Genomic DNA, 15,317 nt, shown 5'->3' on the forward strand with positions numbered 1-15,317 from the left:
TCTAAGAGCCTAGGGTTCAATTTCTGGCTTGTTTGGGTTTTACTTATTTTTACTGTGAGTTGTCTCTGGCTCATATTTCAGAGACATGCATGTTAACTCAAATAGCAGGTGTCTGAATGAAGGTACCCTGTGATGGGCTGATGTCCCATCCAGTATAGATTAATACTTTGCACCTAATGCAGCTAGAATGGTTTCCAGCCCTTTGTCATTCAGTATTAGATTACGTTGTGCAAGAAATTGGATGGATGGATGGATAAAATTAACTGGAATCTGACAGTTGTGTTGGATAGCCTTTGAGGGCTTTATAAGTGCAAATATTACATTACATATATTTTCTACTTCTTCTTCATAGTCAGTATGTCTTATTTCTGATGCCTTCTGGGGTTTACATTTAATCAGTAGTTTACTTTGAAAGAAGAGCACACTGCACAATGTTTACTTAAAAAATGTTTTTTTCTAAAAATAACTGTTTGCTTCTCTTTTTAGCCTGTTACTGCATTTATAATGGAAACAAGTACCCTTATGGTTCAACTATATACAACACTACAGACGGTCTGGGAAGCTGTATAACAGCCACATGTGGACAAAATGGAACCATAAACCGAGACATTTATATCTGCACAACTACAACCAATACTCCAAGCTTCAGTTTCAACACACCTACTACCAGTAAGATCACTTCTGTTACATACTGAATAGATACAAAGAACTTCTTGAGCACTTCTACAAAAGTGTAAATCTGTTGCTCCATTGTTGTTTTTGCAATAAAAAAGTATCTTAGACTGTTCTAATTATAAACTCCATGATCAATTACTTTACAGGCTTTTGAGAACTGAGAAATAAATGCTAAGCAATACTTTTGTTTAGATTTTACTAACAGTTAAAAGTCCTTAAGTAGAGAAGTAAACATATTATCATTTATTATACATTCTTTTGAAGTGCAACAGTTTTATTCCCAGATCTCAAAGACATGCAGGCTAAGCTATTGGTAGCTCTAAATTAGTCTAGTGTACTCCTATGGCATCCATGCCAAGGCTGGTTCCTGACCTAAGCCTAAAACAAGTCTTTATGTTCCTTCAAACCTGCACTAGAGTAAGTGGATTCAAAAAAGCTAATGTGTGAAAGAACATATTATGTTACTAATTTCACATTTCAAGCTATAAAGTTTATCTTGCTTGAAGCATTGTGTGTTGAGTATGCATATCTAATTAGACAATTTAACTGTTTTATACAGTATATTACTTGCACGCATCTTTATTGTGTTTATTTTAATCCTTACTATTACGATGTAACAATTAAATTTACAGGTATAAATTATTATAGGCAGCACAGTGGTGTAGAAGTTGTGCTGCTGCCTTGCAGTAAGGAGACCAGTGATTGCGTCCGAGGTCCTCCCTGTGTGGACATGGCATGTTCTCCACGTATGTGCATGGGTTTCCCCCGGGTGCTCTGGTTTCCTCCCACTGTTTAAAAACATGCAGGTTAGGTGGATTGGTGCCACTAAATTGGCCCATGTGTGTGTGTGTGGGTGTGCGTGTGTGTGCGTGTGTGTGTGTGTGTGTGTGTGTGTGTGTGTGTGTGTGTGTGTGTGTGTGTGTGTGTGTGTGTGTGTTCACCCTGTGATGGACTGGCGACCTGTCCAGGATTTGTCCCTGCTTTGTGCCCTTTGCTTGCTGGGATAGGTCCCAGCCCCTCCAAGACCCTGGTCTGGATTAAGCGGGCTAGAAAATGACATGATATGAAATTATTGCATCCAGACCTTGACATAAGATGAATTTGAAATGTTATGATCTCTTAAACTATATACACTTATAAATTCAGCAATAAGTTCATTTGTTGATTGGCCGGTAGAGGGAAACAACAGAATGTGATTAGCAATAATTTAAAATGAATTATTTAAAAAATATATGTAATTGTTTTATAAATTAAATTTAAACAAACTACTTTCATCATTTTGTTTTACGAAAAATCTTTTCACCATTAGACACCTTGATTAACATCAAAGATATATCTTAGACCACATTTTAAATGTTGTTACTACCTATATTTTACGTATTATATTGTTGAAATAATATTGACAAGCTTATAGCCAAATGCTGTCTGATTTAGATAACAGGAACATGTTATAATTAATAATGTATATAAGTAATGACTTAGTGCCACAGCAGGCAACTGTTGGAATTTCTTCTGTGCAGAGTTTGTATTTTTGAATTAATAATGTGGTTAGGTCCTATGATCCTAAAGCATCTTGTTAGGTGGATAGGCATTAGCAAATAGATTTAGACTAACTATATTTGTAGATATGCATACAGACAAGACTATCATGAACTGGAGGACTGTATCTAGATTTGGCCTTTTCACTGCCAGGATATGCTTGCACCCTGTAACCCTATACAAGGCAAACATGGGTTCAGGAAATTGATACAGGGATAGGTAGATACAGTAGATAGTTCCTTGCTTCATGTATTTAGCCTCATATATTTTTGCGTAGTATTCTATTATTCTCTGTCATACTGCAGCAATATTGCTCTGTTCCTAGATAAAACTGTCTGTTCCTTTTGATTAGTGTCATTAATGGGTACTTCATTTTAAATTACTTCACTTCAATAACCCAATAAAACAGTAAGTACTACAATATATTGCAGATATGGATCCTACCATTTTTGTGTTTGCTTCTGTCCACAAATAACTGAGTCAAGTGCTTCTAGTCAGTATTCATTTCATGTGAGCAAATCTCTGTTTTCTGTAGCACATAAAGCTAGTTTCTCTTTCACATTTTATATTACGGGATCATACTCTATAGGGCTGTTTTTGTTCTCATAGCTAAATAAATTCCAAAACGTTCAGGAGAGCTGTAGTTTTAGATAATTTAGAATTTGCAGTTAAATATTATTTGATTATATGTATAGCTGAAAGGAAAAACAGTAACTCACTCATGGCACAGGCAAAAATTTATTCTAAAATCTGATACATTGAAAAATCATGTTCAAAAGAATGTTATAAAATGCTTATTCTATAATCATTCAAAAACAAAGTTCGAAATAGGTAGGTTAAGTCATTAATGAAAAATTTTCATTTCACAGATTGAATTAAATTCAGAGTTATTCAAATATACTCCATTTGAACATGTAACCACATACCAAATATCTTCAAACAAATGTATTGAAAGAAAATGAAATGATTTGTTTATTCTTGTTGTGCATGCTGTATCTGTTATATATAAAAAAGAGAAATGGCACTCTGTGTCAGGTGAAAGATTTTGCAAAGCTTGAGTGATTATAACTCATTCATGAATGTCTTTTGTTTTTCAGGTAACTCTGGTACAACATCATGTTTAGAAGAAGTCTGTGAATGGTCTGTCTGGTATGATTTAAGTTTTCCATCTGAGAAGACTGGTGGAGACTATGAGTCAATTGACCACATTCGGATTAAAGACCAGTCTATGTGTACTAATCCACTCCAGGTTGAATGCAGAGCCCAAGAATTTCCTGAACTTCCTCTAAACCAAACAGGACAAGTTGTAGAGTGTAACACATCTGGACTTAAATGCAACAATAAAGATAACCCAACCAAATGCCTGAACTATGAAATCAGAGCATTTTGCTGCAAGCAGTATCCTTGTTCTACACCATCTACCATAACTTCCCCTGTTACTACAACAGAAACAACAACAAGTCCTACAACCCCAGAAACTACAACCCCTACAACAACACACACTGTAACAACCACACTTTCAACACCAATCACACACACCACATCATATTCCACCTCTACTACTCCCATCTCCACTTCTCGAACTACCTGCAGGCGTGCATGCTTCTGGACAAAGTGGTATGACTTTCATTTTCCAACATTTGGAACAACAGGAGATGAGGTTGAAACACTTGAAAGGGTGAAAAGTGCTGAAGGTGCAGTCTGTGACAAGCCAAGCCAAATTGAATGTAGAGCAGAAAAATTCCCCAACAAGACAATTGAAGAAGTAGGACAGATTGTGTCATGTGATGTTTCTCAAGGACTGATATGCAAAAATCAACAGCAAACTGGACCTTTGCATCTCTGCTACAATTATGAGATAAGACTGTTATGCTGTGATCTTTACAAATGTGAAACTTCAACGACAACATCAGAAACTACCACAACAACAGAGACAACCTCATCTACTCTCACCACCACAACTACTACAGAAACAACAACACCAACCTCAACTACCACCACAGAAACAACCACAACGCCAATCCCAACACCAACCACAACACCAACCACAACTACAACCACGGAAACAACCACAATGCCAACCACAACACCAACCACAACGCCAATCCCAACACCAACCACAACACCATTCACAACTACAACCACGGAAACAACCACAATGCCAACCCCAACACCAATCACAACACCAACCACAACTACATCCACAGAAACAACCACAACACCAACCACAACTACATCCACAGAAACAACCACAACCACGGAAACAACCACAACACCAACTACAACCACAACACCAACCACAACGCCAACTCCAACACCAATCACAACACCAACTACAACACCAACCACAACTACAACCACAACACCAACCACATCTACAAGCACAGAAACAACCACAACACCAACCACAACTACAACCACAACACCAACCACAACGCCAACTCCAATACCAATCACAACACCAACCACAACACCAACCACAACTACAACCACAACACCAACCACATCTACAAGCACAGAAACAACCACAACACCAACCACAACTACAACCACAACACCAACCACATCTACAAGCACAGAAACAACCACAAAACCAACCACAACTACATCCACAGAAACAACCACAACCACGGAAACAACCACAACACCAACCACAACTACAACCACAACACCAACCACAACGCCAACTCCAACACCAATCACAACACCAACCACAACACCAACCACAACTACAACCACAACACCAACCACATCTACAAGCACAGAAACAACCACAAAACCAACCACAACTACATCCACAGAAACAACCACGGAAACAACCACAACACCAACCACAACTACAACCACAACACCAACCACAACGCCAACACCAATCACAACACCAACCACAACACCAACCACAACTACAACCACAACACCAACCACATCTACAAGCACAGAAACAACCACAAAACCAACCACAACTACAAGCACGGAAACAACCACAACTACAACCACAGAAACAACCACAACTCCCACCACAACGCCGACCACAACTACAACCACAGAAACAACCACAACACCAATCACAACAACAACCACAGAAACAACCACAACACCAATCACAACTACAACCACAACTACAACCACAGAAACAACTACAAAACCAATAACAACTACTACAACAATGCCTACAGTTACTTCCACTCCCTCTTGTTTTTCTTGCAGTTGGTCACAATGGATTGACATTAACTTACCTTCTTCTGGTCCAGATAATGGTGATAATGAAACACTGGAGGATATTAGAAAGGCAGGAATACATATTTGTGAGAAACCAGAAGACATAGAATGTAGAGCTGCACATTTCCAGAACACACCAATAAAAGATTTGCAACAGAAAATCCAATGTGAACCTTCTGTTGGGCTCATTTGCAAAAATAAAGACCAAGATATTCCTCCAGTTTGTTTCAACTATGAAATTAGAGTGAAATGCTGTTCAAATAAATGCACCACATCAACAACACCTATTACTACAACTACACATATCGAATCAACAACACATATTATTATTACTGAAACTAAACCTACAATACCAGTTGCACATCAGCAATCAACAACCTGTAGAAAGTGTAGCTGGACAGAATGGATTAATGCGTCTTCTCCAGGCACTAAATCAAAGGGAGATTATGAGACAATTAGCATCATCAGAAGGTTAGGTTATGATGTTTGTGAGCAACCTAGTGATATTAAGTGCAGAGCAGTGAAATACCCTGAAGAGCCACTTTCATCACTTGGCCAAAATGTCTCTTGCAATATGAAGCATGGTCTCATTTGTAATAATGCAGACCAGACAGGAAAAATTAAAACCTGCTATGACTATGAAGTAATGTTTTATTGCTGTCACAGTTGTGAGACAACAACCACTGAAACAAAAACACCCACCACAACTACTGAAACAACCACTACAGAAACAACAACTCCCACAACTACTGAAACAACCACAGTTACACCCTACTACACACCAACTACCACCTCAACCACCACAGAAACAACTCCCACAACTACAGAAACAAAAACAACCACTACAGAAACAACAACTTCCACAACAACAGAGACAACAACTCTCACAACTACAGAGACAACAACACCCATCACAACTACTGTAACAACTACAACTACGCCTATCACATCAACAACTACCGAAACAACAACAGCAACTCCTGCAAATACAACTTGTTGTGAAACAACAACAACTCCCACAACAACAACCACCACAACGCCCATCACATCAACAACTACCGAAACAACAACAACTCCTACAACTACAGAGACAACAACACCCACCACAACTACAGAGACAACAACAACCACTACAGAAACAACAACTTCCACAACTACAGAGACAACAACTCCCACAACTACAGAGACAACAACACCCACCACAACTACTGTAACAACTACAACTACGCCCATCACATCAACAACTACCGAAACAACAACAACTCCTACAACTACAGAGACAACAACACCCACCACAACTACTGAAACAACAACAACCACTACAGAAACAACAACACCCACAACTACAGAGACAACAACACCCACCACAACTACTGTAACAACTACAACTACGCCCATCACATCAACAACTACCGAAACAACAACAACTCCTACAACTACAGAGACAACAACACCCACCACAACTACTGAAACAACAACAACCACTACAGAAACAACAACACCCACAACTACAGAGACAACAACACCCACCACAACTACTGTAACAACTACAACTACGCCCATCACATCAACAACTACCGAAACAACAACAACTCCTACAACTACAGAGACAACAACACCCACCACAACTACTGAAACAACAACAACCACTACAGAAACAACAACAACTTCTACAACTACGGAGACAACAACATCCACACCCACAACACCAACCACATCCTCATGTTTTTGCCTGTATCATGGACGAGCATTCCCATGTGGTAAGATATTTTAACTTTTTAAAATTTTAGTAATGCTTCTTTGTGTAAACATTGTTTTCCCTATCTTTATTGTTATTAATGTCTTCTGCAACTCACTGTAGCAGTTATATTAACAAAATGGTGAATCACAGTGGTTCACTGTAGTGTAGAGTGAGACTCGGACATTTGTAGTGCAGATTTCTTGGTGGTGTCTTGTGCTTCTAGTGTGAAATTAAACCGGCTTAGAGAACATCAGAGATTATGCGATGAGATATGTAGTTATTCCTGTCACTCAAATTCGGTGACCTTTAGGTAACTCCCCTCATTAGTACTACAATATCCAAAACCAAGATACAATATAGATATGAAGAAGGTAAGAGGGAAACCGTAATAAATTGTGTGGAAACAGCATAGCCATCTCATGTAAAATGTGAATTAAAAATAATGATGTGAATGCCTTGGGAGCCTCAGGTGGCTGAAATGCAAAATTGGAAAAAGTCATGTGCAGCTACAGTAACTCTCTGAAGTGTAAATATAAAAGGGAAAAAAGTAGTTATAAAAGGTTTACTGCATGATAATTTATTACAGTAGTGTTCCACTATTCTCAAAAACAAAAACAGTAATGTCAGCTCTTATGTACATAAAAGCATTTTCAGCTCTTACATGTGATGCTAACCACCATCCCCCCTTTAGTAAATAACCGATTCTTTTTCTTTTATTTATTACTAGTATTTCAAGGTTTACCCATCTCTTCCAAGATATTATTTGCTGTTTTCTATTTACTTGCTTATTGTTCTTTAAGTCTGTTAAGTGTTATGCTATGTATTTTCTTAATGTAAGTACTCTTTTTGCATAAGCTTAGAATGATTAAAACCATTCATGTTCATTTTTTAACCTGCTCAGGATCCCGTGATAATTTTATTCCCACTGTATATCATTTGCATTAACTTCCAATAAATCAGTAAATTTAATCAGAAATTCTGCTTATAAACTCTAAAGCAAAATTTCTATTATGTCTGTCAGCCTTAAAAATCCTGTATGTCCTGATTCACAAACGTCACTATGCTGATGCATATGTGTCATTTGTGCCAGCCTAAAGATAGAGTATATTTAGTCTTGCACTTTTACTGTTTGTGCCTACACATATTGGAGTAAATTTCTTTGTTACTTACTAGATATATATGGTCACTAGACTCATGCAAATCAAAAGTGAAAGGATTCCCATCTGATTAACTTTTTACATAGTTTTTGTGTTTCTCAATTTTTTAGTCTTTTTGCTATATAATTGTTTCCTCCTTTTAGTTTCTTTAAAACCTCTTAGATGCACACCAATGTAAAGGAACCCTACATAAAATCCAAAAACCTTTCAATGCTATTGGTGTCGTGTGCTGCAGTGTAAGCTACACATTTTTGTGCAGTCCTAATTTCAACAGCAGTTTTCACTGCTATATATACTAAACACATATTTTTCTCATATCATTAATGATAAATAAAGAAAATTAAAGCTGATACATTAAACTACTGCTGTATCCATTGTGAGTAGATGAGACAAGAACATGGCAAGGTTTGGGGCAGCCACCTGTATAATTCAGTATCCTGGCTGCAAAAGTAAATGATTCTTGCTTGAGTCAAGTTTACAAGACAGAGTCCAAAACAGAACTGACTTCCAGGGAAAAGGTGTGAGGCTTTATAGGAAGTTTGGGGAAAGTGATGTCGTCCTCGGGCCCGGGACCGGAAGTGATGTGTCCCGAGTCAAGGCGGTGGCTCCTGGTGGGATTTCCCGGGAAAGGCCTGCAGGAAACTTAGAATGAGCATAAGTGCACGGGCAGATGTAATATGATTCATCTCAAAGCTCTTCAGCTGCCTCCTATGCACACGTGTGTGACACCATTTAAACTGCTTTATACCAGTTCTTTGGAGGTGTGTAGTATAGTGCTTTTCACATTTTTCTATTAAATTTTATCAAAATAGAGAAACATTTTTCTGTCAGCTGAAAGCATATATCTTCTATTTTTTGATTGAAAACAAGCAACTTCCTTGAGCAGTAATAACTCTAGTATCAACAGGTACAATGTGACCCTTTACTGTCTATTTTTCTGAGTACTTTTTCAAATATTCAGAATATTTTAAAATAATCACAGTAAAAAGAAACACATACATATGGCTCAAAGAAGATTCTGTTTTTCTTGATCACTATTTAGGTTCAGAGGTATACAATGTAACAGATGATGAAGGCTGGTGCTATACTGCTCGCTGTTCAATGGAAGGAAGAATCGTGAAAAGTGTTGAAGACTGTAAACCACCTGAGACATCAACCATTCCAACATCTACCACTACTGAGACAACTACTACAGAAACAACTACACCAACAACGACGACAACTGAGACAACAACCACCCCAACAACTACAACTACTGAAACAACAACTACCCCAACAACTACAACTACTGGGACAACAACCACCACAGAAACAACAACCACCCCAACAACTACAACTACTGAAACAACAACTACCCCAACAACTACAACTACTGGGACAACAACCACCACAGAAACAACAACCACCCCAACAACTACAACTACTGAAACAACTACCACTGAAACAACAACTACACCAACAACTACAACTACTGGGACAACAACCACCACAGAAACAACAACCACCCCAACAACTACAACTACTGAGACAACTACCACTGAAACAACAACCACACCAACAACTACAACTACTGAAACAACTACCACTGAAACAACAACTACTCCAACAACTACAACTACTGGGACAACAACCACCACAGAAACAACAACCACCCCAACAACTACAACTACTGAGACAACTACCACTGAAACAACAACTACACCAACAACTACAACTACTGAAACAACTACCACTGAAACAACAACTACTCCAACAACTACAACTACTGGGACAACAACCACCACAGAAACAACAACCACCCCAACAACTACAACTACTGAGACAACTACCACTGAAACAACAACTACACCAACAACTACTACCACTGAAACAACAACTACCCCAACAACTACAACTACTGGGACAACAACTACCACAGAAACAACAACCACCCCAACAACTACAACTACTGAGACAACTACCACTGAAACAACAACTACCCCAACAACTACAACTACTGGGACAACAACCACCACAGAAACAACAACCACCCCAACAACTACAACTACTGAGACGACAACCACCTCAACAACTACGATTATATCAAAAACACCCTGTAAATGTCCTAGTCTCATACCTTCTACTAAGGTAAAGTTATACCTTGAGTATTGTTTCTATAAGTGACTACTTTAATATTTTGATGTTCAAAAATATTTTGTGAATTACAGTAGACCTTTACCCTTCTTCACCAGCACCAACAATTTTCTTTCATGTCCCTTTGTCCACTGTACTCAGTGAGCTATAATAGGAGGAAAATAGGCATACATAGTTGTAAGTAAGTTGCTCCATTCTTGGCTGTCTTTATATTTTCCCTAAGTTATTTTTTATGGTGACATGATAGGGCTACTGTATCACGGATGGTTTTTACATGTTCTTCCCATATCTTTGAATATGAGTGTTTATGCTTCTGTGCTCTGCAATGGACTCAAATCCCATACAGGAACTGTTTCTTACCTTATGCCCAATGCTGCCAAGATGGGCACTGTATTCCTGGGGCCCTGAACTGCATAAAACAAAATGGAAAATAGATGGATACCATCACTGTAAATGTTAATACATTCATATTATTTTAATGTAAAACAAAACAACAACAAAGAAACAAGTAAAGGCACTTCCAACATTCAATTTATCTTTTATTAGGATTATATCTTACTCAATTAGTACTTGTTTTTTCTCTGCACTGGTGGCAATGCACCATAAAAATTCTTGATTTGATTTTCTCTTTTTTATCTCTTTAGCAGGTTGATAAATGTTTAACTCCGATATGTGACGATAATTGTAACATTGTATACAACCCTGTAAAATGTAATCCCGGGAATCCCCCTCAATGTATCAATGGACTTCCCCCCAAAAAAGTGTATGATAAGTCTGGCTGCTGCTTCCACTATGAATGTGATTGTAAGTACTATAGATATTATGCTTTAGCTTGTCCATACACCCCTCTACTAAATCCATATTGTAGTCACGTTTTTAACAGCACTGGAGTATGACTGTGCTACACTTTGCTAGCTATCCATCAAGTACCAAATTAACTTCCAAATTCTGAATTATCCATTTCTTACCTTAGTCAGTCTATTAATATGGCTATGATTCGCCTTCTGACAAAACAAGGTAAAGATTCTATAGAATGTGCAAATCATCAGTCAGCTTCATTAAAGAACACAGACATCAAGCTATTGACTAAAGTACTTGTTTGTTGGTTACAGTCAGTAAAATCCAAACCTGTAGCCTGTCCTCTACTCTTTGCTGCTCAAAGCTTCTTATAAACAACTGTCACTTTCCTCTGTATGGTCTTGTGATCTTCCTTCTTATACAACAGTATGCAGGAATACTATATTCAGAAATCCTCAGAATTCATCCAAAAACTCCAATCATCAGCACACTCAGTTCAAAAATATACATGAATAATATGTAACTCCCTGCAAACACTATTTACATGTTACTATTTACGTTCCAGACCAACTTGTTGTCTCTTTTACCTAAGTTCTCCTGGCAGTTTCTTCCACATGTTTTGGCAGTGTCTCCCTGAAGCTTCCTCTGTGGCCAAATCTTTCTCTTCAGTTTCCTTCAGCATCTTTTCTGGTCACCTCAGATTTTCCTTCCCTCCACTGTCTCCCCCTCTATACTGCAGCAGAAGGTAGTAGCTCTAGCTGCTTATAGCTGCAAAATATTTGCTGGTCTCCTGCTGGAGATCCCCTGACTCTGTCACTTCATCTCATTGGAAGGCATCATTCTTTAATTTAGTCCTCTTGGAACTTTCTGGTTCATGGATAAACAATTCATCCAGTTCTACAATTCAGAGATGGCTTACTACAATTTAGTTGATTAGGAGCTAGGTGGGGGTTGCCCCCTTTTTATTGTAGCTCTTCTCTACTTGCTGGCCAACTGTTGTACTACTGTCCTTTTTTGTTTTTTGCTTGTTTGGTTTTTTTCTTTCCTTTAAATAACATTGACTGGGATAGAGAGGGTTATTTTTTGGTGTTTTTATTTCTCTCTCTGTTGTTATACAAACTATCTATCTATCTATCTATCTATCTATCTATCTATCTATCTATCTATCTATCTATCTATCTATCTATCTATCTATCTATCTATCTTTACTTTCAAAGGAGTTTACAGAACAATTCTGTATATTAAAATATTGATGCAAAAAGCTAATGTAAAACTGTAAACTATGTCACAGGTTATATGATCCCTCCGCTGTTTGACATCCCATGTGTACTCCAGGGTTTCTAGTTTTCACATATTCTGTGTTTATTGGTGATCCAAGAATGTTCCACCATATGTTTTTTTTAAAAGTATATTCCATGCAAAACCCAATTTTCTTAGTATACTAACCTAGTCCTAGTGTACTCCTAATTTGTCAAGATAAGATCTGGACATACTTTGTCCTCTTGTTCTTCCAGTATATTTCTGCAGTCTCATTTTCAATGTGTTCTCTTTTAGGTTTCTGTTATGGATATGGAGAGTCCCACTATGTGACATTTGATGGAATACTCTATGACTTTAAAGCAAGCTGCACCTATGTATTGGTGAAGCAAATCCACCCAATTTATTCAAACTTCCAAATCAACATCAATGATAAGTTTTGTGATCAAGTAGATGGCCTTTCTTGTGAACGGTCCCTCACAATATACTTCAAAATGTATGAGATTGTGTTATCCCAGGAGCCAGTAGAAGGACACGTCAGGAATACGGTAAACTGCATTCAAGCTTTAATGCTGTTATCTAAAATAAAGGGGTATGATAAACTATTATGTGGTTTTTACTAGATTTACTCTGTTATTGACTATGATGTAACATGAAATAATTATTCCAGAAATTACAAATAACAAAAAGTACTTATTGACTGTATATATTTTCACTGGCCAGACACTCAAGTTCAGACACTTCATGGATCTGAACAACAGGCAAAAAAGACATGCAGATGGGCATTGGGTCTGAGTAGAAATTGACTCAAATCAGAGCCTTTTTGGTTATATTTACAACTATAAGTTTTGGTGGCACATGAGCTTTGTGCAAGATAATCATCAAGAGCTCATCCTAATTGTGGGCTAAAGTTATGACACGTTGGGCCTGAGAAGGCACAACAATTATGTGGCCCTAACTAGCAGGTCAGAGACAGTGCTATCATCCTCACCATTAAATGAATGCTACTGTAGTATCTGAAAGAAATTGTGAGGAACAATGAGCAAGGTGCAAATCAGTGAAAATAATAAGCCTCATCGAGCATTTTTATTTTCTCAGATTTTTGTCAATCAAGACAAAATCAGTTCAGCCTTTATTTCTGATGAAATTGTGATCGTTGACACTGGAATATCTATCACTGTGGATATTGCATCAATTGGAGTCTTTGTGACGATGAAAGGCTTAATGTTCAGTGTTATCCTGCCCATGGAAAACTTCCTCAATAACACAGAAGGATTGTGTGGTAAGAACATGCATATTAACATTTTGTTTTCTATTCTACCAGAAGTTTGACCTCTCAGACACACTTTTCCTAAATTTGTACATTTTTGACATTAGCTACATATGCTAATAGGAAGGACAAAATATGAGAATACAAATGAGACATATGTTGCTGCCACATACTGCCATTTGGTCAATTGTGAATCTGCTTTACAACACTGCAGATCTTAATCTTCTAGTAGTTTGCTGACATCAACTGGTAATTTGTATAGTCCTGTACCTGTGTCCCTGAGACCAGTCTAGCTTTCAAGGTGGCCCATATCATGCTAGTTTAACAGATTACACATTATTTCTTTATGATCAATAGCATGTACAATCTAAATTAATCAAAATATGACAATGACAGTTTCACTCTATGAAGTTATTAATTCTTAAAACACAAATACATTAGTCTAAAGCAAATGAAACTCTCCTGACCAAAGTGATGGTGGAATTCTAGTCCTACTAACTTGCTTTCACTTGATTGGTTTATTTCAGGAAACTGTGACAACAACAAGAAAAATGACTGCTTACTTCCAAACCATAAGCTTGACTCATCTTGCTCCGATATGGCTCCTCACTGGAGAATTAAGACTAACACATCCGACTGTGAACTACAAACCACAACACCAACTACTCCCCACACCACGACAACATCTGAACCATGTATTTCTACTGTCTGTGATATCTTCTACAGCAGGTAAGACTCTGAGATTCAAATTTTCCTAATGTGAATGACATGTCTCCATTTAACTTAATGGTAAGTGAAAATATTCTCTGCAGTGCCTTGTGCAAGGAGTCAGCTATGTACATACCATGGAGAGCATGTTTAGATGCCACTAGAGCACCTGTGTTGAGTTATCAAACATGTGGATGATATGTGCAAGGGTACAACAGTCCTCGGGTATAACAGTGTGATTTGATTTTCATTCCAGCCATTTTCTTCATCAGATGTGAAATTCAGCCGTTTTCCTACCTTCCTATTTAATTACACCTTTCACTTTAATTATTTTTGCATCTCTGATATATGTTGCAATGTAAAAACAAATTTAAAAAATGAAATAAAAATCAAGAAGCACACAACAGCTTCATTAATTTGGGTTTACTTCATAACAATAATTATTGACATTGTAGACATTCCCTGAGTGTCTTTGTGAGGTTTCCAAGTGTCCTAATGCAAAAGACATGCATTTTAGATTAACTGTCAGAAACCAGCCTGGCAGGGAGTGGACTTGAGTGGGCCTTGTGACTGACTGGCATCTCATCCACAGTTAGTCTTATGTAGATGTTGCTGAGTTACTCTCCTACTCCCAACAATCCTGTAACTGAAAATATGACTTCAGAAAATGAATGGTTCAATGAACATGACTTTCAAAAGGAAATGCAAAAATAAACCTTACTGGATGAATTTAAAAAGATGTTTTTTGATTCTCTTTTCTTTTCACATGTAGGAGCCTATTGTTTATTTTCAGTTTCGGAAAATTGTTAATTTATTTTAT

At 37.5% G+C, this 15,317-nt stretch overlaps 1 protein-coding gene across 1 annotated transcript in view; it reads left to right on the forward strand.

Moving 5' to 3' along the window:
- LOC114645310 (mucin-5B-like) overlaps positions 1 to 15,317 on the forward strand; it is a 58,250-nt gene that overhangs the window by 32,156 nt on the left and 10,777 nt on the right. Inside the window, exons 29-40 of the mRNA XM_051922502.1 lie at positions 487 to 669; positions 3,312 to 6,607; positions 6,701 to 6,808; positions 6,878 to 6,937; positions 9,577 to 9,684; positions 9,817 to 9,861; positions 10,006 to 10,053; positions 10,234 to 10,458; positions 11,109 to 11,268; positions 12,817 to 13,067; positions 13,618 to 13,801; positions 14,317 to 14,518. Of these exons, the coding sequence (XP_051778462.1) occupies positions 487 to 669; positions 3,312 to 6,607; positions 6,701 to 6,808; positions 6,878 to 6,937; positions 9,577 to 9,684; positions 9,817 to 9,861; positions 10,006 to 10,053; positions 10,234 to 10,458; positions 11,109 to 11,268; positions 12,817 to 13,067; positions 13,618 to 13,801; positions 14,317 to 14,518 (4,870 nt within the window). The remainder of the gene's footprint in view (positions 1 to 486; positions 670 to 3,311; positions 6,608 to 6,700; positions 6,809 to 6,877; positions 6,938 to 9,576; positions 9,685 to 9,816; positions 9,862 to 10,005; positions 10,054 to 10,233; positions 10,459 to 11,108; positions 11,269 to 12,816; positions 13,068 to 13,617; positions 13,802 to 14,316; positions 14,519 to 15,317) is intronic.

Source organism: Erpetoichthys calabaricus, chromosome 2 (assembly GCF_900747795.2).
Source record: "Erpetoichthys calabaricus chromosome 2, fErpCal1.3, whole genome shotgun sequence".
Classification (NCBI taxonomy): Eukaryota; Metazoa; Chordata; class Cladistia; order Polypteriformes; family Polypteridae; genus Erpetoichthys; species Erpetoichthys calabaricus.